This window comes from Thermobia domestica, chromosome 1 (genome assembly GCF_964235325.1).
Source record: "Thermobia domestica chromosome 1, izTheDome1.hap1.1, whole genome shotgun sequence".
In the NCBI taxonomy this organism is placed as follows: Eukaryota; Metazoa; Arthropoda; class Insecta; order Zygentoma; family Lepismatidae; genus Thermobia; species Thermobia domestica.
The window spans coordinates 242,518,176-242,543,498 of record NC_137454.1 but is presented as its reverse complement, the minus strand read 5'-3'; the positions used below and the strand labels follow the sequence as shown (position 1 = coordinate 242,543,498).

Below are 25,323 nucleotides of genomic sequence, written 5' to 3'. Positions count from 1 at the left end.
AATGTACACCTCTAAAATTTTAAAAGGGACTGCCAATGTATTCATGCAATATTCAAGAGAAGAAGTCTATGTACTCATCCATATGGTCATATACCCTAGAGCCTCATCAAAGAGGATATAACAAAGGATATAAGATAGAAACCTCGAAATTTTGAATTTTTGACAATTTTTATCTATAACAGGGAATAAACAGGGCCAATAAATTTTTCAGAAATATTGTACATATTTGGATCTCAGAGAACATTTACCAAATTTTCAGCACTGCTCATTTTAGCATTGGAACTTATTGTATAACTTAATAGACAAATTCTGACCAAAGTATATATATTTAATGAATAATATTGTCACAGTTTCAGCAAAGTATTCTTGCCTTCATCAGACAGACTATAATCTACAATTTCTAAGACTACAGTTTGTACATCTCAGAAAATGAGAGGAAGTCATATGTAGGAACCAATAAGATTCGTCCTTTCATTTTTAACAATTTTTAATTGATTACATATTTGCAACTTTTAATGATACAACTTTCACTTTAAATCTTAACATTTTAATTGACATACCACTTTTCTTTTAATTAAGAACTTTCATTTCTGAGAACCTTAAACTTTTAATTCCCTATCTGCTGTTAAATACACCCGTATTACCTGTTCTTACTCCTCTGCTTAATCCAAATATCCTTCTCCATACATCATGTATATTTAGTCCAGTATTCCAGTTCATAATTTCCTCGCTTTCTTCCTTTCGTATCAATTACTCTTTCTATTTCTTACAATGCTTCTTTTCTCTCTTTTCAGTCAGTCTACACCTTCTCAGTCTATTTTATGCTCTGTGTCCTTTACATATTCCGTTCTATCCCTCTTCAATCGCACGTCGTTTTTATGTTGTTTAATCCTTTCCCCCAACCTCTTTCCTGTTTCTTCTATATAACTTATAGCACATTCCTTGATTTAAATCTATATAAAACTCCTTCATCACTTAGTTTAACCTCAGTTTCCTTTGTTGTCTTCCTTTTCATTAAATCTAACATTCTTCTACTCCCTTTTGTGTATGTTCTTACTCCTTCCTTTTTCAGTAAGTTTTTTAGTACTTCCTTTTTTCTCCTATGCTTTCTGATATTTATTGTAAATGTCAAAACAATATCTCCCAGCTTAAGAAGTCGTTTCATTCAGATATTTTGAAGTTGTTGGAAGAAGAACTAGAAAATCGAACAATAAGAAAGTGAAAGAAAGAAAAATGATAAAAGCATTAAAACTGATATGGAAGAACAGTGTGTAGAGTAGGGGATAAGTTAGAAGGAATAAAAGAAGAACTAAGTATCGGATGAGGACTAAGCTCAGTGTTATCAGAGACTGTAATGAATAAATGGAAATGAAATGAAATGAAATCTCTGAGTTTTACGTCCCACGGTTATGCCGGTTAGGCTAAAGGAGACGGTGACGATGAATGATGAATGAAATGGTGGAATGAAGAAAGTGGGAGGAAACGGGAGAACCCCGAGAAAACCCACGCACACGGTGTTTGTCCACCACAAAGTTCACTTGGCGGGGAATGAATAAATGGGAACAGAGTGAAAGGGAAAGGGGGTGAAAGATGTGTTATGTTTGGTATATATGTGGATGATTGCTTAGGTATTTGGAAAGTAACGAAGAGGCAGTTCGAGTAGTTTATGAGAAGAATAGAAGATTAAAAAAGCAATAAGCCTCGAAGTGGAACTAGAAGAGGAGAAAATATTGTTTTACATATGACAATAAGAAAAGTAGAAGGGAGATTCGAAACAACGTGGCTTAGAAAAGAATATTCAGTAGGTATTTATCACAGAAAGAGTTATGTAGATGGAGGAACAAAGAGATTTAATTGGAAATATGGAGACAAGAATAAAAATATTAGACACTGACGACGAGAAGGGAAGGAAGAAATAGAGCAATTCCATAGTTTATTAGTACAGAATGGATAGTGAACATAGATTGAAGAAGGATAGGCATAAAGAAGAGGGAAGAAAGGAGAAGATAGTGAGAGAAGACACAGAAGATGACTTATTTTCTTTACTGTTAATAGCCCTCACACTAATGTGCTCAATCTTCAGCTGCCTCTAAGTACTTATTAACTATATGTGTTCCCTAATTAATGCACTCTGTTTTGGTGACGAGGTTATAAAATTTCCTAGACCAGTGGAAGCTCTTGATGGAAGTCACATCAGTTAAGGAAAGAAAACGAAATGAAATGAAATGAAATCTTTGAGTTTTACGTCCCACGTTTATGCCGGTTAGGCTAAAGGAGACGGTGATAAGTAATGAATAAAATGGTGGAATGAAGAAACTGAGAGGAAACGGGAGAACCCCAAGAAAACCCATGCACACGGTGCTTGTCCACCACAAAGTTCACTTGGAGGGGGCTGGGATCGAACCCGGGACCCCAAGCACCAAAGGTGAACGCTCTGCCATTGAGCCATCGCGGTCCCCAGGAAAGGAAACGATTAATGTACTAACTTTTACATGTAAAAATAGAACATTAAGTTTTCTCCCCTTAATTTAAAGCAGTAAGTGTTTAATTTTCTACTGATGTGAATTCCCGCACGACCTGTAACTGTCTTAGAGCAACTAAATAACTAAATCTACGTTTTAAAATTTCACTAGCGAAGTCACATCACTACCGAAGCATAGAAATCTGAAGGAAATTTTGCAAACATAACTTAACAGTTACCTCACCTGCTGTGGCTTCAGTAACATCACTAGAGTTATTAATAGAAGAGATATAGATAATTTCCATCTCTTGACTGAATGGTCTGCAAAGAAGGAAATACTACGTTAACATTTCTCTAAACATATGAAATATGGTTCAGGCGCATATTCAAAAGGAATCTTAACCTCTGAAAAGTAAGTAATCAATTTGAAGAGTTTTAATAAAGTTTACACTTGTTATCTGTAGTAAATTCTAGATGTAACTTGGGGTTTAGAAAATAAAATATGGTGGATATAGAATGACCATAAAATTATTATACAGGGCGGGTCAAAAATTTTTTGTAAAAATTCTGACACAGGAAAAGCTGTTGGGTTAAGTGTCTACAATGACCATAGATTGTTTGGGATTAAGGAAACCTCGAAACCAAGTGACCACCACAACCACCGTGTTGAAATCCGCTATCTTGAAAAACACTTCATTTTTTAAAAAATAGGAAAGTAGGTACGAGACACATTTTTTTTTAAATTCAGATTTTTCACAGAAGTGTTTTGTCCCATCACTAATCGTTCACTAATTGTAGCTTGTTTTTCGGCTGTTGATCTGATCACAACAACCTCATGTTACAACTTACCACCCCATGTAAAAAATGTGTGGTACACGCCTCTTCTACTTCTCATTCACAGTCATCTTCTCGCTCTGGACCTACAACATCATAAGCATCTTCAATTTGCTGCTCCAAATGCAGAAAATTCCGTATTTTGAAGGAGTACACCGTGGCCTCAAAGATAACAATCCAGAAACGTGAGATCCGAGGAGCATGGTAGCAAATCTACCGGTTTCCGATGCCCGATACGCCTCTCAACAGACTGCTAATCGATGTACTTTCACACACAACACCCGTAACGAGGAGAGAGCTAACTGGACTGGAAGACCCCAACTAACTAGAAGAACGTTGGTTATGAGCTGTTCCCCGGCAAAACTGATGGCAGGATTTTCTCATGCTGCAGCCACAGGCAGTGGTGCAGTAGACAAAGAATAGGAGAATGATATTCATAAGAAAAATACCACATAAGTCCATAGTCTATTCAACACCAACCATTCCTGATGTATCAATGCGATGTGGGTAGCTGTTACTCCAGTAGTGTTGCTATTCATTTTTGTGTACTTGTCCGTTCACGTAAAACTACGCCTTATTTGAGAATATCACGTTCAAGGGGCGATCAGGGTTGATTTCAGTTCCTCCATCGCCCATTAGCTAAACAAGATCCAGCAGTTGGATCGTCACTTGTTAGATGCTAGTGTATATACGTTTTGTGTGGGTGCCACTTGTTAACAGAAAATATTCTCCGTACGGACGTTCTATTCACTTTGCATTCCCGAGACAAACACCGTATGTTACGTTTTGGGTTATTGCTGAAGGATGTTCAGTCAGTGATACTTCCAAAAATAAAACAGGATGTAACAGGGACAATGTTTAGTCAACAACACCGGTGAAGATAAAATAAGCTATAATTGGTGAACAGATAGCGACAAGGCACTAATGAGAAAAAATGTATATAAAAGATGTGTCACATGATGAATTAAAGTTTAAACAATTAAAGTGACATCGAAGATGGTAGACTCCAATACGGTACACAATGGTCACTTGTGTTTTCGAGGTTACCCCACAAAGATGATCTATTGGTAATATAACATTTAACCCAACAGCCTTTCTAATGTCAGGACTATCACCTGACTTTTGACTCTTCGTATATAGCTGATACTCGTTATTGTCTTCCATAATGAGGGTTTTTGCTCTAGAAGTTTCAAATACTCTTACTCTTAGAATTATGCTTCAATTTCAAACTTTGCTCTCATGTTTCATATAGAAAAAGCTGGTAATATTGTGTTTGTCAGTGTAAAGAAAGAAATGTTTCTGTAGAGAACACAGTGTTTCAGCATTTATCAAGTAGTTTCAGTGACAGGTACATTTAGCCAAAACTGGTAATCTATTAGAGAAGTAAGGAAAAATAATTTGATTTGGCTAAGGCATGGTCCTCGAATGACTATATTTTTTTGTAACCATTTGAAAAAATATTAATCAACTGTGTAGGTAAACGACAACTGAAAACAAGAAGTGCTAGTGAATGTCTTTTGACCATACTAGTTCTTTTAGCATATGCAGAATTTTGTAATTGAATGAACATAAATATAATAACTTGAGCGAATTAATTTCGATAATATCCAATTCTTTGATGAATTAGCTTCTGTGTTAGGTTATTTAAGGTTAATTATTTTATAAATTTGGTTATGAATGATTTAATATTCTGTTAATAGCCAAGGCTTTCCAAATGGTAAAAGGAGAAGAATATGAATAATGATTGATTTAAACTGATAGTTTAATGGAAGATGCCTCTTTGTGTTTATACTAACTGAAGAGAGTAGAGCACAGTTAATATAAGAAATGTTCTATCAGTGTACGTAGGTACACCTCACCAACAAGAAATCAGCGGTTGAAGAGTATATATATGACGTATACGTAAATAAACATGAGTGACGAATTGCGTAAGTAAATTAAGAAAACATTAAAGTAGCTTATAAAATATAATTCATTTATCTAAAATTCGAAAGAAAATGTTAACAATAACCCCAAAGAAATTTCGAACTACTTAAAAATACTACTAAACATCTCCATGAGAGCACATTCAAGTTTAAAGGACGAGATCTCCATCGTAATCACGAAATAACTAATATGTTTGCTTAATATTTTGCCTCTGTATTTGTGTTTCCTACATCAGATTAGAGTGAAATTATGGCAAACACATTTTAAAGGAAACGAATTAAATCTTAGGGACGCTATGTGTTTAAGAAATTCATTTACACGAAATTGAAATGGCTATTAAAAACGTATATTCCAGAACAGCAGCATGACCTGATGAAATGGCCTTGTAATCAAATGCTATATTGGGATATTTAAATATTCCCTATGGATTGCTTTCAATCCCTCCATTAAAACATACACCGTCTTTGATAAATAGAAATCCTTGTTAGTCTACACAATAACTAAATCTAATCATAAATATGAAATGAATAATTTTAGACCTATAACAATTTTATGCCATTTTGCGAAAGTATTTGGACAGATCTTGTATAAACGGATTATTGGTCATATTAATCCAGTAATTCAACCTTCCAACATTGATTCCTTAGTCGTAAATTAATAACCATTAGTCTTGCAATAGCACCGATTTTATAGCTAATTTTAGATCAAGGATGGCAAGTTGACATAATATATAGTGTGTCCATAAAATAGTATCATACTTTAAGACGGTACTATGTCGCTTTGGATATTCGTATTTAAATTAAATTGATCACATTTGAAAGAAAATAAATTCTTTTTCTTTTGTTGTGTTCTGTTGTGTTGTTATTAAAGAATAAGTTTTAAGGAAGCATGACGAACCCAAAAGAACGAAGTTGGTGTGTTTTGGGATATCACAGGACGCAGTCTGGTGTAGGTTCAGCGTGCTATTAGGGGTTACGTAAAGGATTGTTTCTATATACCCCCCATTACTTCAAAACCTGCAAGAAGTGCAAGTTTGTATCACTGCTGCCATTCAATCCATTTCATCAGATATGTTGGAGCATCTGTGGCGTGAATAGGAATATCGTCTTGTCTGCACCGCTACTCGTGGGGCCCATATTCAATGTTTATGAGGTATAGTACAAATATGTGAGTTTTTCTTTCAATGTGGCTAATTTCATTTAAATACAATTATCCAAGGCGACGAAATACCACTTTAAAGTGTAATAGTATTCTTATGGACAAGGTGTATATTAACTTTGGGAAGGTCTTTATCAGAGCAAACTCATAAAATACTGTTAAACAAAGTAAATCATTATAATTTTTTCTTCACCTTTCTTCTATTTCTCGCCAAATTTCTTTCATAATATCTAAGTGAACGTCAGCATACAGAATGAGAAAAAATCAAATTAGATTAGTATTTTGCACTATCAGGAGTTTCGCATGGCTCCAACCAAGACCCTTTACTATGTCTATTATTTATCAACGATCTTCAGAGTCATACACCCAATAGTAAAAAAATATTGTTTGCTGATTATCTCAAAATATACACAAAGTTAAAAACCATGCATGATTGTCTTGATTTACATGACTTGGAAAGCATTGCTAACTGATCTTCAGTCAATAAACTTGGAGTAAACAAAAAATGTAATATCGTTCAGCAGGAACAAAAAATATCCTTAAATATGATTATAAGTTTAGGAGTACTTCTATAAATAGATCTAATACATTAAAGATCTAAGTGTTACACTTGGTCCGAAGTTACTTTCAATAATCACATCGAAAATGTAACTCATGATACTTTTAAACTATCATGATTCGTAATTAGAAGTGGAAAGGACTTCAGCAATATTGAAAGTGTATTACTAATATGTATACACATTCGAGGTTGGAATATGCTATTGTTATTTGGAACCCCTCGTAACAAGAGTATCACCAACAAATTGAAAAAAGTTAAATCAAAATTTCTTAGGTATTTGGTATACAAAGTAGCTGAAATTTACTCGTCACTTGGAAACTATAGCACATTAGTAGACAATTTTAATATTTACTCATTCAACAAAGGTGTAATGCTTCAAGAAAGTAGATAAAATTGATATATATATATATATATATATATATATATATATATATATATATATATATATATATATATATATATATATATATATATATATATAAAAGGTCGTATACAGCACTAAAAACTTGTAAAAATGTATTGTAATATTTCACTACTGTTATTGGGCAAGACCTGTTGTGTTGATTAATAAATCAACATTATATTATTATCAGTTTGATCTTACAATTAATTATTAATTGCTGATTGTATGTTGGATATTTTTTTCTATTTATGCTGTATGCTGCGTTCAGCCCAAAGAAAAATGATTCCATATTTCTGCATTTCAGTGTTTCCATGTTCCTGGTCATGATGGGCAAACATAATCAAAATACCCATTTTTTTTTTTTTTTACAGTTGAAACAACTTTTCTAAGTAAGAAGTAAGTGCAATGTACTACAGTATTAATAGTACGTAATTATGATGACTATGTTCGTCCTAGATGGTATGCAATAAGTAATTTTTGTTTGATTTGAGTTTAGTGAGCAGCAAATAATGTATCTAACACATACCTGTATATATTATTTAAAAAGAATTCTCGATTAAAAGCATTCATGAATCCTGTTTCATGACCATTTGATATATAAAACTGATATGAACGAAAAAAAATTTATTTTCCACAACAATGGTGTTTAATGTGAAACCTATTTCTTACTTAACGAGTCTCGTGGCCATAGTTAAATTCCTTAAAATATATCACGATCGACGAAAACAATAGTTTCTTTGATATATAGAACTTCATGTAAAAGTTGAACGACAAGTTCCTGTATTTCAATGTTTATTGGTGGACCAAGGGATGACTTTTGCTTATAGGTGCAAATTCTTTTCTGAAAATCATAGTAACTTTTAAATTGTGTGCCCATTTGGTGGTGCCCCAACGAACGTTTTCCTTATAAATTATATTTCACAGAAGTAAGTGGCTGATGTGAAAATCTTTGAAACAAACCACCATTTAGTTTTCGTTAACAGCTACTTCTTGCATACAGTAACCTATAATGGCTATCTGTATAGCTAGCAGTTAGTTTTACCAGCCACTGGAAACTTATTAAAACCTCTTGGAATATCGATTATTAAAACTTTGAGTGCCAGTCTCTGAGGCATATGTCTTCGGAAAAATTAGTTTTTTTTGCTATATTTAAAAAAGACAATTCTTAAATCAAGAAGTGTAAAAATTATGTATTATACACCATTGGAACATCTGAAGCTTTCTCTTTGTTTTGACATACTATATTTTACATTTGAATATTGAGACTACGTTGGAAAGTGTGTTGTTTATTGCATAACTTGACAAAAAATAAAAAGTTAACGAAATAGTTTATATAACATGCGTAAAGGAAGCAGGTGCACAAGGCTGGCTCTACCATATGAGCAACAAATGCATTTGCACGAGGCAGCAAAATCTGTTATTACTATATTATTTAAAATAAACATTTCTTGTTGGAAACATAGTTCATGATGATATTATTTAAACTTACTAAGCTATCCTTCAGTTTGAATACTGCATTCATAAATCATGTTTTGGTCGCATTTGTTTAAGGTCACATGGACAATGTTTAAGCAAATGGTCAAACAAATCCCAGCATGATTGCTTCATTATTGCTAATACAAGAACTCAATTTTCGAACAGTAGCGAACACCTGTTCCATTTAGTTAGTTAAGACAGTTTTGATCTGAAAACTAGTCTTGTCTTTGTCACAAACAAGTTCCTTATTACTGAAGTCTTTATATCATTAAAGTGGAAAAAGGAAGATCAAGAAATAAAGATAAAGAAGAGATAGTTGCACTGGAAATGGACCATTCTATCTCAAATCAACCAAAGTAAAAGCAATTTAAAAATTCATGGTCTTAGATTTTGATAATTTTTTGTACATTGAAGAACATGTTTGAGAATAGTTATTTCCCAAAATTAAACTTTTCCAGCCCTCATGGTTAATTAGTAATTAATTACGCAATCAGCTTCAAGGTCACGACTCAAAAACGCCTGATTTTGCATTTTATTGTTTATTTCAATAACCATAAGACCTATGAAGCTTGCATCCATATATAATTTTACTTGTAGATTTTAAATCTGCACTCAAAACTAATGAGTATTATATAGGTGTAGAGATATAGCAGCATTTATGGTCCAAAGTTCAGGCCCCGGAATGAGCATGTGGTGAAAGTTGTACATGTGTGAAATTTTAGGGCAATGTTAAGAAATGCCTATATTTTGTGTGAACCAAATTTGGTTTTGGGTATTTGAACCTAAGACCCCCCAAAAATCTGAATGTGACTTTTGTCTCTTAACAAGCTTCTGAAATAATGATATAGCCTATTTCATACTGTACAACTTTTATTTGAACTATTCCATACAGTAGCCTACAATCGTGGGCACCCGAAGAGAGGCAGGCTCCCCTGGCTCATAAAAATGTATATGTAATATAGCAAACAACATATATTAAATACCAGACTAATATAGCAACAATGGAGTTGTCCCCTCTAAAAAGATTTCTTTGGGCGCCCCTGCCTACAATTATATCAAAAAAAAAAAAAAGTTGTCTTATCTACCAACTATCAGTATTGTACAGCGAAAGACACTTCTAAATGGTACAGCCATATGGAGGTTTACGGCTAAAGTGCTCCACCAGTTGAGTCCGAAGCATTTGCCGGGGAGTAGGCAACCAAATTAGCTGTAAAGGAAGGCGGGTGGCATAAACGCCAGGCACTGAAAATTCCCGTACACTTGGGCGAAATTCCCACTATCGTCTACAGCATCATTTCTCCAAATGAAATGAATCTACTTCTTATGGCAAACATATTACTTGATATTTGTTCTATTTGTGGAGATAAGTTGAAACAAAAAATTGAAGTCCAATCCTGTTGCTGTTGGAATGAACACTCTTTCTGTCGTTTGATCTGAAATAACTTTGCAGAGTGTGAATAAATATCCTGTCACTTTAGGAGGGTAGGAAGAGCGGATACCCCCCCCCTCCATCAGTGTGAAAACACATACATTTAATCAAATGCTTAGTGAGAGTGAGCCCATTGGTATAGCACTTTTATGGTATAGCACTTTTCAATCTTTGCTCCCAAGCAATCTTATGGCATAGCTGATGACCTTGGAAAACGAGAGATGCAAATATGATGAAAGAGAGATACAGTCACATGCGCAAATTTAGAATTTGAGACAAAATGATCGGATAGCATCCATATTTTGCCGAAAATTTTGATTTTGTAAGTAGACATGTAAAAGCTCACCCGAACCTGAGAGCATCCCACTACCAATTGTTGAATTCAAGTGGAGAACTCAGTTGAGAGTATCAGATGATTACAGAGGGGGAGAAACATCATCAGATATGGGAAACAAACTATGAAAAAAATGGACTGGCCTGGGGAGGATTTGAACCACCAAACTCATCATTACGAGGCAAAGACTCTACTCACTCATCCACAGAGCCACACAGAAATGTAGGCAGTCATAAGTCAGACGTAGAACGTTTGTTACTTACGAAACGTTTATTTCTAAGGGGGAAAGCTAAGCAAATTCCCCGTGTCTAAAGCGTTTTTCACAGTCCTTTGCACCCTTTAAAAACAAACCGCGTAACTTGACGTTGTATCACTGCGGGCAAGACTGCTGATTCGTGAAGAGGAAATTGTTTACTCTGTTTCCCGCAATATTTCTGCTGCAGCACGTGCATGCATATATTTCTGCCACTGGGATGTGCATTACTCGTCTCACTCTCACACAATTGCAGCGATATGGGGCAAAATACCCAATACTATATAATCCTCCCTCCTTTAAGAACAACTGAACATTGTTATTTTTGTCCAAATTGTGATTACAGATAAAACTACAATAAATTGTGTCAAATTATCAACGATAAAGAGATGGCTCTGGTATGTAACAGCAAGCATATTTATCATCATGGGAGATTATTTCTTTTTCATCTATTACCTAAATCATTACGCCGCATATCCATGAAAACAGATGGTACTTTTCCTACTTAAGTTCAACTTCATGATGCGCTTTCTTACATTATATAGCATGCGAACATACAAATAGTAACTTCAGTACTACAAAGTAAATAAATAATGTATATATACTATTTTATGAGAACATGAAAATTAGCTACTTAAAGTCTTAATTTTCTTCAAGTGAATTGAACAACGTTGATATCGTTTGATAAACTATTTGCTTTTCTTCTGCACTTACGGGTTTGCCTTGTTTATGTTTAACAAAATAATTCGATCCCATATAGATTTCGATCCCATATAGATACATACTTTGAGTCGGATCCTAAATGTTCTTACTATGTCTTAACAATACATTAATTACCACAATATATTGCATTTGTCGATTACTATTTGCCAGAGATGGAGTGGGTCAGTGGGTCAAGTGGGTCAAATTTTCTGAGTGGGTCAGTGGGTCGTGTGACCCACCACCCACCGTGACCCACTGCGACCCACCACCCACCATGACCCACTGCGACCCACCGACTCAGTATGATCTACCTACCCTCTCTGCTCACTGCATTGTAGACAGTATCTTCTGAAGACTGGTAAATTTGCCTTCGTTTTACTTTCAAGACCTTCATTTCCCATCCTTTTCCACTTGTTTCCGTCTACTTACCTGAGGTGAGTATATCTAAGTGAAAAAAGAACTTCAGACACTTTTGGATATTGTTATTTTTAATTGTAATAATAGCAATAGGACTTATACTACTACTTGGCTTTCGAGATCTCTGAGTTTTTAGAGGAGCTAACTACTGGAAAAAATATTTTTTGAATCACTGTAATATATAAATTATTATATAAAAAAATTGAATGTAACTATGTTGCCTGATCATCACGGTCAAATTGCAAAGTCAAATGAAATGACTTTTGGTATATAGTTAGGCCTTAATCCAAACTGGGATGTTATATTGCTTTCATTATAATGCATGATATCCTAAGGAGGTAGTGAGGATTCGAATTTTTGCGAAAAAAAAATGAGTATCTCGCACGCCGTTAAGTTACGGAGCTGAGATTCAGTGTATTAATTGTTTACTGAAAATAAACAGAATGTGTAATAGAATTTTTTAAAATTCTCCTTTATGTGAGGGGGGGGGGCACTTTCTATATATGGAAAATTGTTAGTGAGTTGGTTTGTAAAAATGATCGAAAACGATCGGTTATTTAGGTAAAAAAAAAAAAACAGAAACAAAAAATACAGTGCTTGGCTGCATATATACATTGCTTTCTACTATAATAATTGCTGAAGTTTATGTTTATTATATGGAGCGCTTACAGCACAGGGCAATCAACCCAAAACTTGTGACTAAAATAGGCATAAAATTTGTACTGTAAGCTTAATTACACGAAAATTTTAAGTTTGGATTGTACGCATAATTATATGGAAAATTTTACACTTTTTTCCCTTTACGTTGGTCTACTTACCTTGATTTCGAACTTTCAAATTTCATCCTTTTTCCACTGAAAAGTATTGATAATTCAACAAGGAAATAATTATACTATGATAATTTAATTTAAATTCATCGTAATTTGGCACATGGCAAACAACAGTGTAGTAATTGAAGGGGAAGAAGGAAGGAAATTCCCATTCACCTCTGAACACTCCAGGAACCTCGGTTCCCTTTCGCTTTCTAGACGGGGGAGGGAACTTGGTAATGGCATCAAACCTTCATGTGTAATTGCAAAAATTAAATTTATAAACAAGTAAGAAATCATCAATTTATCAGGCTTTAATTGATAATTTATTCACAAGATTCCCTATCGAAGGCGTGGTAGATGAAGTTTCTGTTCTCCATGAGTCAACATAGCCAACTGACATGGTCGATATGGAAAATATGTTGTATGGTGATAGAGAAATTATACTTCTTGCTGAATATTTAAAAACTGACCAAGAAAAATCGTTATCATACTTAAGTCTAAGAAGCAGATTGTCGATGAGGAGTTGCAGAAATCGGGTAGAAGTATTATCAATTTCCACGACAGAGTGCGAACGGGGATTTCCTATTATGAATTTACAGATGACTGATATTAGAAATAGATTAGGTGCTCAAACGTTGTCTAACTTGTTGTTCATCAATGTTAATGGCCCACCGCTAGACAAGCTCAGAGTACACGAGTTAGTTATTTGTTGGCTGAAGGATGGACATCATTCCGCTGCGGATGATTTACCACGAAAAAGTTACCAACAGGAAATAAACCCGATTTCAGGTTTGTTTTAAGGTGGAAAATTACGAGTTATGGAAAATGTATGTTACTAATATCTTATTTGTGTTATTCAACTTTGTACCTATTTCTTTAGGAAGTCTCTTCTATGCTTTAGGTAAACTACTTTGAATAAATATTCATAATAATTGCAATTATGCATATTTGTAACTTAAATTTAACGTGGTGATTCTATTATCAATATTATAACACAATCTCTTGTAAGTTGTGTCTATGGTCAAGCGGGTTTAGTACTGCTCAGTGGCGTATTTAGGGGGTGGCTTCCGGGCTTAAGCCCCCCGAAATCTTACTTAGTACAGTAAAATAAATGAAATATCTTGCAGAATTTTCACATTTCCAGGCAAAGCCCCCCCCCCGAAAGTTAGGAAAGCCCCTCCCGAAACAAAATCGTAAATACGCCACTGGTACTGCTACTAACATTTCTGAAACGAAGGGCGACGGTTCGAGCTTCCGTGAGGAAAGTTAAAGTTTCTCTTCCTATTTTTTAAATATATGAGAACTTTTTTATAAATATAAATTTCTACTGTGAAGTGATTGGAAACACATTATCCGACAAACTGTCACTTTGTAAATCCCTGTCCCATTTACTAGCCCGCCATGTCCATAATTAATATACGAAAACGCTAAAAGTGAGAATATGAACACAGTTGAATACCTAATACCACACGTCCAAAATGAAAATTATTCATATATATATTTCGGGGGGCTTTGCTAACTTTATTCTTGGAAATGTGAACATTCTATAAGATACTTCATTCACTTTACAATATTTTATTTGAATAAACATAAAAATTCGGTGGGGGGATCAAGACCGGAAGACCCATAAGATACACCTATATATATATATTTGTATTTTTTTGCATTACAAAAACTTAGGGTACCTCATAATCTGGATTCTTATAAAGCAATTTGAACAATTATTTAGAAAATATGTACTGCTTAAAATCGTATTAAATCGCAATGCCAGTAATCTGTAATATCTTACATTTTTATTTATTTACATTGAATGTGTACTTGTTTTATACTGTATAGCATGAATATTAGCTGCTGTAGTTATTGTAAGAAGAAGCTTGTGAAAATGAAGTGTATAATAATGGTTGTATCTGAAATAGATGCTGCGTAATGGTGTAGTTGGTTACCCCGCCAGCTTTGGAATACTGGGTTCTTCAAACTGTCCATCCTTAGGGATGCACAGAGTCGGGTCGAGACAGAATTTTGCTGACAAAATTCTAGTCGAGACACAGCTCTTCCAATAGAAAAATATACATTTTTCGAGTCGAGACATCACTTTTTCAGCATATTGTAGAGACGAGACAGCCTCAAATCTTGTCTCGTGCGCATCCCTATCCATCCTACCAAGATAAAATCAATTTTGGATACAAATATTCAATTTCTTTTAACGATAATTGTAATCTACGATAGAGATTGAAGTAAGATATTGGCTTAAACTGCTTTATTACCCACTTAACCTTCGTATACTGCAATTATATCTAAGTTTGGCATAAATATTTATTATTATTAGAATGTAAACACTAAAGAATATATATTAACACACAATGAGGAAGAACTCAATGCTCGTAGTAATTAACAAATTGGTTGCATATTTATTTAAAATTAACTTTCGTGCAATCTAAATCATCATTATTAGAAAGAAAGTAAGAGAACCGTTTTGTTAATTTGGACCTATTATAAGGGATTGAGGAATGTGTATGTAATCGAACAGAATATATGAAACTAAATGGAATGGCATGTAGAACTGAACTTGAAAGAGGATAGGATGTGTAAATGAAAAACTAAAGAAAGCAACTGTTAACAGCAGTAGTTACTATTTACAGCAGATGAGTGAAATCTACCCCCCCCCAAAAAGTACAACAATTCTGAAACATAAAGGCGTCACATTTTCTTTGTTTCCTGACAAAATTGAAAAATGGATTTTGCATATTTTTCGTCTATACCCCTTCAATATAGTTAGCTAACAAACCAAGTACGATCAACTAACTAGACGTCACGTGAGTGAAATTTATATAGGAAGTTTCGATACAGCGCACAGTGGGGCGAAAACGCAAAAAGCTGGCCAAAAGTAAAAAAAACGAAAGTTAGTAATATAGGAATTTTTTTATGTAGTTGGCTAGAGTGATGTTAGAAGGGCCCAGATCCATAAATAGAATAGGGTTTTTACTTTATTCCGACTACCTGAGCCACTCTTAAGTAGACCCTTCAGCAGATCAAATGCGTAAAGAACAATAGAAGAATTGTGAGCGTCCGTTTAAACGGTTGTAACTTTCGAACGCGTTCATAGTTTTTAAATCTGTAAAGTTTTCCTATATCGTACTGGTAAGTAGAATAAGTGTATGAAGTGAAAAATTAATAATAATGATGTAATAATTTATAATTTGAATCGCAAGTCAGGCAAAATTTTCACATTGTTTATATATTTTATTAACTTAAAGAGTTGAAAACATTATGTGCACCCTCGTGCACCACGTTCATATTTTGTAGAATGGTAGTCTGAAAATTAATTAATGCTGTCGACAAAAACGTAGCTGCCAAAATGTGCCAATTACGAAGCGTGTTGATGTTAAATATTGCTCATTAATGTTACAGTGACAAGCCGTTGCAGTTATCATAACCGAATCAAATACCAATAATTTGTGTCATTTAAGTAATAATACATTTCTAATAAATAAGAACGTAAGTAACAAGTAATTGTTCATCAAAATATGTGAAAAAAGTGAATGTTGTTAAAGATACATTGTGAAAATTACGAAGTATGTTGACATTCTTGTTATTCCGCCATTTTGGATCCGCCATTTTGTTTTTTACAACTTTTCTTTTAACGATAATTGTAATCTACGATAGAGATTGAAGTAAGATATTGGCTTAAACTGCTTTATTACCCACTTAACCTTCGTATACTGCAATTATATCTAAGTTTGGCATAAATATTTATTATTATTAGAATGTAAACACTAAAGAATATATATCGTAATCAGCGACCTCAATAACCCCTTTACCGCCACTTTTGAGAACATTTCTACGACTTTTTCAAATTTTATTCCGCCATTTTGTTTTTTCAACGTTAGTTGCAGAATCGTAATCAGCAACCTCAATAACTCCTTAATACTAAATTTCATTCAATCTGAATATAGTTATCATATTTTGCGTTTTCGCCCCACTGTGCAGCGTTCACCGAAGTGACGCAGACGTGGTGTTGAAGCTTCTGGTAGGTCCTATTTCGTAAGGATTTTAGGTTAGTGAGATTTCTTTATATGTATCAGAAAGCTCTTTAACTCCATACTAAAGGCGTGTCGTATGATTTATTCAAATAGTCAGGTATTCGGACAACCGTGAGCCCAATTCGTTTTGCTTCACTGCTCACAAGTTTAACTTGAAGTAAATTCTTATTTTTCCACGGAAACATAAACTGTTTGAATGCTCATTGTATTATGGGAGAAATGTATAATTGTGCAAGTAATAAAATTTTCATGGCCTTCTCCGAGATTGGATCCCTCGTCCTTTGGCTCAGCAGTTCAACACGTAGACCACTAGACTAATTGTCGTTGTGTAACAGGTCGCAGGAAAATCGGTTTCAACTGCACGAAGGAAATTGAGGGCATTGGTTATAAAGTTCTTAGTGCCACTTGCTGTATTTAGAAGATGAGGACAGCCTTAGGGAAATCACGTGTACTGATTGCAAGCACCTGGAAGATTTTGTCGTAGATTTTGACAGCTCCAAATCAATACATTCAGTGAGTGAATTAGGAGTGCAATGATACTGGTAGTCTATTTTACTTTGATTGGTGTTTTTATAAAGATGGAGAACAAAAATATTTTACCGTTCGAACATTTGAAAGAATACTTTTTTCTTAAGAGCTGAGGATGATAGTGGACAGAATTTAAAAGTAAACAGTCTGAACTGCCCCGGCGGAAAATATTTATCAACAACTAGGATGCCATAATTAACGATTTATAGTAAGGGGTTAATATGAAAAAAACTGTGTTCTGATGAGCAGGCCTACTTTATTACTAGAAAATAGTTTGCTGATGGTATGTAATATTGGAGTTCTTTCAGATCAGTTTACTTATCCTAGAGTCCCGTTGATTATAGAGTTTGAAATTAGCTTTAAAAAGCATGTATCGATTTTAGAGTTACTGGCAAGTTTTGATTCCTTCCCAGTTCATGCGTTCTCATTTTATTAGTTATAGTTATAGTGTAATGTTTCTCTATATTCTGTATTTTTAATTTTGCATAACAACATTGTTATTATTATATAATTAGTTTAGCAGAATAATAATAAGCAACCATTTTTTCTAACGCATAGGGATGAGCACGAGTCAAGTTAAAACTCGACTCGACTCGAATTCAAGTCGAGTTTCGAGTCAAGTCAAAGGTAATAACCTCGAGTCGAGTTCCGAGCCGATTCAGTTTTTCGCGTCGAGTTTCGGGTTCAGTCAAGTTTGATAAATGGTTCGTTCGTTTTAACTAGTCTTGAAATCATGGCCTGATTACACTGGAAAACGAAAGCCATGAGAAATGAAAGCTAAACAGTAATATGGAATACTTTTAGTGTAGCTCACGAGATGGGACACTGCTCGCATCTCGTCTCGTCTCGATAGCGAAACCACAAGAGATTTTTCATAACAAGCTCATCTCGGCTCGGCTCAACTGAGAAGATGGCTCGAGCCGGCTCACTTGGGGTGAACCATCAGCTCGAGCTGGCTTGGTAGGGATGAGCCATCTGCTCGGTTCGGCTCAACTGAGCCGAGGGCTCTAGCCGAGTCGTTGGGTGAGCTGTTGGCTCGGCTCACTTCTCGGTTCGGGTCGATAGTGAATGAGCTGTGAGCCGAGCTGGTCGAATCGTTGACAATTCTAAACCCGGACCGAGCAGTTTTGAAGACATATGGCCAGTGCCAGGGTTGAATTCAGGGGGTAGCCTGGCGGAATCTCCCCCCGAAGAAAATGCATTCCCCCCGGAGAAACTCAAAGAATTTCAGTCACAAAATGTAGAAGTTACTTCACATAATTATTTGCTTTCTTTCTGTGCACGTGCAGACGAAATCCAATCTCTCAATATACACATAAATGACGCAGACCCATTCTATATAAATATTAAAGATGTAACATCTAAGATAGAATACCAAATAGCCAATAAAACTTGTATTTCTTAACGCTATGACCGAGTTTGGCAGAACATGAAATTGTCAACTGTTGAAGAAAGGTTTGTATTTTAGTAGGTACTATACTCTCGCCCTATATTGTATATTTGTAGGTAGCACTAGCACAGGTTGAGATAGGAAAGGAAAGACAGGGAAGATCTTTCGATCATTCCATATGATCTCTGATGTCAACAGACTTCAGTTCTTGAAAATGTATAGTTCTTACATTATTTGAAATAGGGCACCTAAATCCCATTTCTCGCATCGGAAGTAACAGACGTAAATGTGTTTTACGATTGTTAAAGTAAACATACCTTTCTTTAATTAAAAATAATTAAGTTAAAGGGAGAGATTCAGAGGACGTCATTTAGAGGGATCAGGGAGGAACAGTTATCCCTCCTGGATTAGAAACTTATATAGAATTTATCAATATGATACTAGTATATAAGTGAAAGATCGCTATTGAAGGTGATGAAGATCCTGCTCAGAGCCGTGCCATGGGGGAGGGGAAAGCGGGGTGCGGCCCCGGGCGCCGAAGTAAGGGGTGCAAAATTCGGGAGGGAAAAAGAAAAGAAAAGAGGGAAAGAAAAACAGAGAAATAAAACACATGTGCACATATTATATAAAATAAAAGAAAAAAAGTAATGAAAAGTGCTCAAAATCAAGGAAAAGCAGGGTTTACTTTTTAAAATTTTCTCACCTTTGCGGCTGGTCTCTCGACCTCACTCATATATACGGGGGTGTCGTCGTATACTCTCGCGCCAAGCGCTGATCCTACTGAAGATTTCGTAAACTAAACTATTGATGTGTATGCAGCGAAGAAACCAAGGCTAATATGCTTGATTTAGAATCATAAGTGTGAGAAAGAATGATAACTTTTTGTTAATATATTTTTGTGTGTGTTTGTTTTAGGACAAAAAATATTTGAGTTAATTTAAATCTTTTTAAAAACTTCTACATCAGTAACAAACAATAACTACTGAATATAGGAAATAATAACAAAAATAGCTACTGTAAATAGCAGTTAAAGTTTAGTCTAAAATATTTTTGTCAGTCTTTATTTAATGCTTTAGATGAAATCAAACGATTGTTTTTCTTTTTTAATTATAATTTCACATTGAATATTTATCAGCAATTAGTCTCAATATTAGGTAAGATGTGTATGTGAATGGAATTGTTAAATATGCTGCTGCTTTCTTGCAAAAATACAGAAAAACAACCGTCCCCCCCCCGAGGAGTTGACATTCCCGCATGATACAATATTTCGAAACCTTGTATTAATGTCAGCACTGCTTGTTTGTCATTTAGCTCTCCATACGTAATTGAACATTTAGATAAGTTAAAGAATCTTTCCATATGTAAAAGAATGCTCAAAGTTAAGACATAGAACATAATTATCGCCTGAGTACTAAAATAAAAGTCAAAGTAGAACAAAAACAGCGTTTGTAGTGGATATGAATGGCATAATTATCTTTAGAACCGTTATACATGTTTTGGTAGAAGCATGTTTACGAAAGTCCTTCGGTTAGCTCATTGGTAAGCTGTCGGATTTTAAATCATAAGGTTGCGAGTTCGATTCCTGTCACGATCAATGCTTTTTAAAAAATTATATTTTCCGCAATGAATGAAAAATTATATAAAATAATTACATTAAAATACATCAGTTATATATATATATATATATATATATATATATATATATATATATATATATATATATATATATATATATATATATATATATAACATAATCATTGCAGAACATAGTAATTATTATGTTTAAAATATAACATCTGAGATAGGTAGGTATTTACAGTAGGTCTGTATTATATATGAGAATGTTAAATACAAGTTAGGAAAATCAATCAATAGCAATAAATAAATTATGTAGTGTACTTATTTGCAGCTATTTGTCATATAGTGGGTACTTCTCAATATTCATATTATGTTCAATGAATATCATTTATGCTCAATTAATATCATTTATGTTCTTGAAAAATTATTCGATGCATAAAGAGAGGGTATAAACAGAGAATCCGAAGTCGCAACGCTCGCAAGAAATTCATGAACCCCAAAGGTCACGTGAGCAGACTGGAATTGTCCTTATGAAGCATGCCACAGCAGAAAGTCTTTACATAGATTTTCAATTCAATTCCCATTGGCGTAACTAGGATATTTTCCTAGGGGGGGCATGGTCCATTTGTTCTGAAAAATTAGAAGAATCTTTTAGAAGACCTTGTTATGATGTTATATATGGTCTTTCTTACCCCGCACTCATTATCAACACAAAGTTATTTAGTTCTAACACAACACTGTCGTGTAACATTTCAGTGAAAATTTATTTTTCAGAAATTTGCTAAAAAATATTCCGTATATTCTGATGCTACTATATAACTACCTAAAATCTAATTACGGAAACTCATAATGTTCTATTACTGTTTTACTCGAGCAATTCTGAGCGAAAATACATTATTCGTAAACGTTAACTGTCATGCTCTCAGTTTACTCTTACACAGGGGTAAAAGTGGGTCTGAAAACATAGGGGACGAATGACGTCACGCCGTCTCCCGTGCCTATTTTTGCCCATTGCATTTTTTAGGAATTGGAGGGGCACCGTATAAGGGTTTGGAAGTGGGAGAACGGTGTCCTCCCGCGTTCCCCTTTACTTTTACCCCTGCTCTTACATCTTATAGAAACACCAATAAATATACAAGCAGTGACATAATTTAAAGTTCTAACTTTTTAAAAATCAGTCATGGGCTAATGTTTATTCATTTATGTATTTAAAGTAAAGTGTAAAATTGTTTCATTGTCGTTTACTAATGTTGCAGTTTAATTACATAAATCTTTGCGAACAAAGAAATACAATCAACTTTTATACACAAAACATTTTTAACTAAAAAACAGAAACAATGGTATACAAAACAGTGGTAGAAATATAGTTGGCAAACCTCCCGAACGACTTAAATATTAAAAAAAATACAATTAGAGTAAAGCAGATTAACTATACGGGAGAAGACATGTAGACGGACTTGAGGGACTCGTTTTCCTATAAAAGATGTTTCCCATTATCTTTTCAATTAAATATTAAATTACACACCTTACAATTTTCGGGAGGACGTATGATAAGTGGCCCTGATGGACAAGCAGATGTGATCGTAAAAATTAAAACAACAAACATTTAATGAAACAAAGATTCAACCAGCAGAATTGATTGATAATAATATTGATCACAATATTTTGAGAGAGAGAGAAAATATACCAACACTTGTGATATTCCTGAATTACATTATGAGCTTTTAAGCATATTGTTGTAGTTACATCGTTAGCGTCAACCGTTGGGAAATATCATTACAGCCAGGGGACACCCACGAAGAGGTCCACCGGACCCGAACCCTCAAAATATATATATATAATTGTGTTTTGTCTGTACCAGGGAGCACTCATGGAAAGTCCACCCAATTTGGACCGCATGAAATCTTAGTGACTTGACATACATAAGTGCACTTCCTTAATAAAACTATACTTGACTTAACAGTGAAATTATTATTGGTTTATTTCCGAAGAACAAAGAAAAATTTAAATATTTATATTGGGTAATCAGTAAGCGCAAGAATTTCTCTAGATTAGGGAAATTTCCCTCAAACTACGAACACTGCTTGTTATTGCTGCGATGCCCATGTAACTTTTACAGCAAGAAACTAAAATATCAGGTTATCAGGAACATATTTTTTTTTCTTTAGCATAGCACAAATACACTCCCTTTTCGAAAGCAAAATCTAAAAATTGTTCATATGGTGCACAACTTACGCTACTTGGAAATTATTTATGGTTCACTCGGACGCAGAATAACGCCGTGTCTGTGTCTTGCAATATTGTACCCCTCCCAACTTTCGACACTCTGAACAAAAATTTCTGGGTGCGCACCTGATTACAGTTTATACCTTAAGAATGTAACTACAAACTTCAGTTCATAAATAATACTAATACTAATACTAAGAAGGAGGAGGAAAAGCAACGAACGATATTGAATAGTGACTTTTGAATGGGTATTATATGCGTAATTGCTTCAGTTTAGCAGTTCAAGAGTTCGGCTTCTTTTTTCTTTCCCTTCTGTTTTTTTAGTGTACCTTAATAATTTGCTCTGAGAATAGTAACTGTTCAAACATTACTACAGTATGCTATAAATAAAATAATAACAATAAGACTGATTTATCACACATATATAAACAAGAAAAAATACTACGTCAATAAGTGAATTACTTGAAAGAATACAAAAATAATTTACATTAATGAAGCTATCAAATAAAAAAAAATCGCATACAGCGCAAGTCGAGAGGTCGCTATACTGCCCACTATCACATTGGTCCAGGTATTTTATTACATTCAGGCACAAGACCATAGATCCATATTAAAAAAAAGTCGATAGGCGGACGAATATAGACACTATTAAACATGTCGAATGCAAGCATAATTAAAGTTGTTATGCGTAAACTGGTAAATTAATAACATTATTTTCATCCAGTATAAAAATTCTGGGGAGGGCCAGCTTTGCTTCTAGGGGGAGCCGGGACCCCCTGGACCCTCTCTAGTTCCGCCTATGTCAATTCCTGATATATGCTTTTGCAATGTGGAAGTGGTGATGCCTTGAGTCGCTCTCTCTCGCTCGCTCGCTCACTCTCTATTTATACAGAATATAAAAGTGGCTGTATGTGTGTGTTTCAACATAATTCTGATATATCTAGAGCAATTTTCACTACATTTCTTACAGTCTGGAAAAGAGTACTGTCGGGCTACATATCAAAAATGCTAGAAACGGGTCGATATTAGTATCGAATCCATAGTCTCATGGTCGCTTAGGTGAATAGTTCTACTTTGAACTCAAGTCCAATTAAGCTCCCATTAGCACCCAGGGTGGTTACGTAGCGACATAAAAATATCGACATCAACCGATATTAGAATCGAATCGTAAGTTTTCAGCGCCGCTAACAGTGCCGCATTTCCCATTAGTCCACATTAGTCCACATTTCACATTAGTCCCATTGCCTAGAGGGCAACATATTTGTAGCGTGCGAAGTTTAAAACTTGAATAATGTCTTAATTTTTTCCTTATGAAAAAGTTAAAAATCAAGAGCAAATATACTATTTCATGAACAATCCTCTTTTACTATTGTAATATGTTTAATAATAGCGTTAGAAATCCAAAAAATAATTCAGAACATGTTTCACATTTGTTATTTTTTGTTACGTAGTTGTAGCTGTAGCATCTAGTGAGTGGTATTTAACTGTAATAAATTCACTAATTAAGCATATTCGAATTAAGTTTTATTTTTAAGTTAGGGATGAAGGGGCGGAGAAATATGTAGTTATTGGGAACGACGAGAGCAAAAGTGTGTATGTTTACTGAGCTTATGTGCAGAGATCGGAAGATGCAGAAGATGAGGGGCAAGATTAATGAACTTGAACAGAGTTGAAAAAGAAAAGAAAGAAATCAAATGATGAAATGATGGACTGTAGCCCTGAAGTAGAGATCATCTTTTGTTGTAGTTATGTAGACCTTGAATTCTTTTGCTGTTTTATTTCGGTAAGCCCCGGGAGAATATTGGGATGAGACTGTGCTTTTGACAATTTGTTTTTGGCAATACCGGGAGAGTGTTAGGTTATATTAGTTAGCCGGACATGGTGTTGATTTTGAATAATCGGACAAAGTGTTGGAAAATAGAAACAACAAATGAAGGATTTTACTATGTAGAAATAAATAATGTGTAATCGTGTTGATGTAGAAATGGAGCCATAAGTGGCTGAAGTCTTTTTTATGTTAAGGAAAGTTAGATCCAGTGTGGCAATTGATATTTTAGGGTTTATGTGCCAAGCGTGGCTGTTGATAATAAGGTTGAAGATCCGAGAGTGGACACTGTTATGTTAGGTTGATGAGCCAAGAGTGGCTTTTCATATTTTAGTGGCTTATGGTAATGCCAAGTGGGATCATAGTTATTGTTATAATTTTTGGGATTCAGAAAGGCTCCTGTTTAATTGAGTGTATTGGTGTAAGTCAATTAAAGGTTGACAGTGAAAAGAAAGTGGTATAATTCATTTATAAACTCTAGTAGATTTGAGAAGTTAATTAAAGTAATACTTTGCTTCACTGAAGGTAGCAAAATAAACAAACCTAACAATTATAATACATATCCTTAGGGGGGAGTAGAAGTCCGACTTTTTGCGAAAAATTGAGTACCTCACAAGCCGTTGAACTAAGAGCTGAAATTCAGCATATAACTCTTTATTAAAAATAAACAGAATATGTCCTGACATTTTTAATTTTTTTATGAGCGGGGGCTGCATTTTCTATATATTGGAAATTGGTACTGGATTGATTTGTAAAAATAATCGAAAACGATTGATATTAGTTAAGAAACAAATTGAGTAATGAAAACTATAGTTCTTCGAATTTTATACCCACTGTTTTCTATTTATAATTGCAGAAGCTAGTGTTTAATATACGGAGCGTTCAGAACATCAGGCAATCAAGCCATAAAGTTGAGAGAAAATGGCCATAAAATTTGTATTCTAAACTTAATTACATAGGCATTTTGAATTA

The 25,323-nt window shown here is 34.4% G+C and overlaps 1 protein-coding gene across 1 annotated transcript in view; it reads right to left on the bottom strand.

Moving 5' to 3' along the window:
• LOC145667305 (phospholipase B1, membrane-associated-like) overlaps positions 1 to 25,323 on the bottom strand; it is a 123,587-nt gene that overhangs the window by 50,995 nt on the left and 47,269 nt on the right. Inside the window, exon 2 of the mRNA XM_081734906.1 lies at positions 2,706 to 2,782. Within this exon, the coding sequence (XP_081591032.1) occupies positions 2,706 to 2,726 (21 nt within the window). The 5' untranslated portion in view covers positions 2,727 to 2,782. The remainder of the gene's footprint in view (positions 1 to 2,705; positions 2,783 to 25,323) is intronic.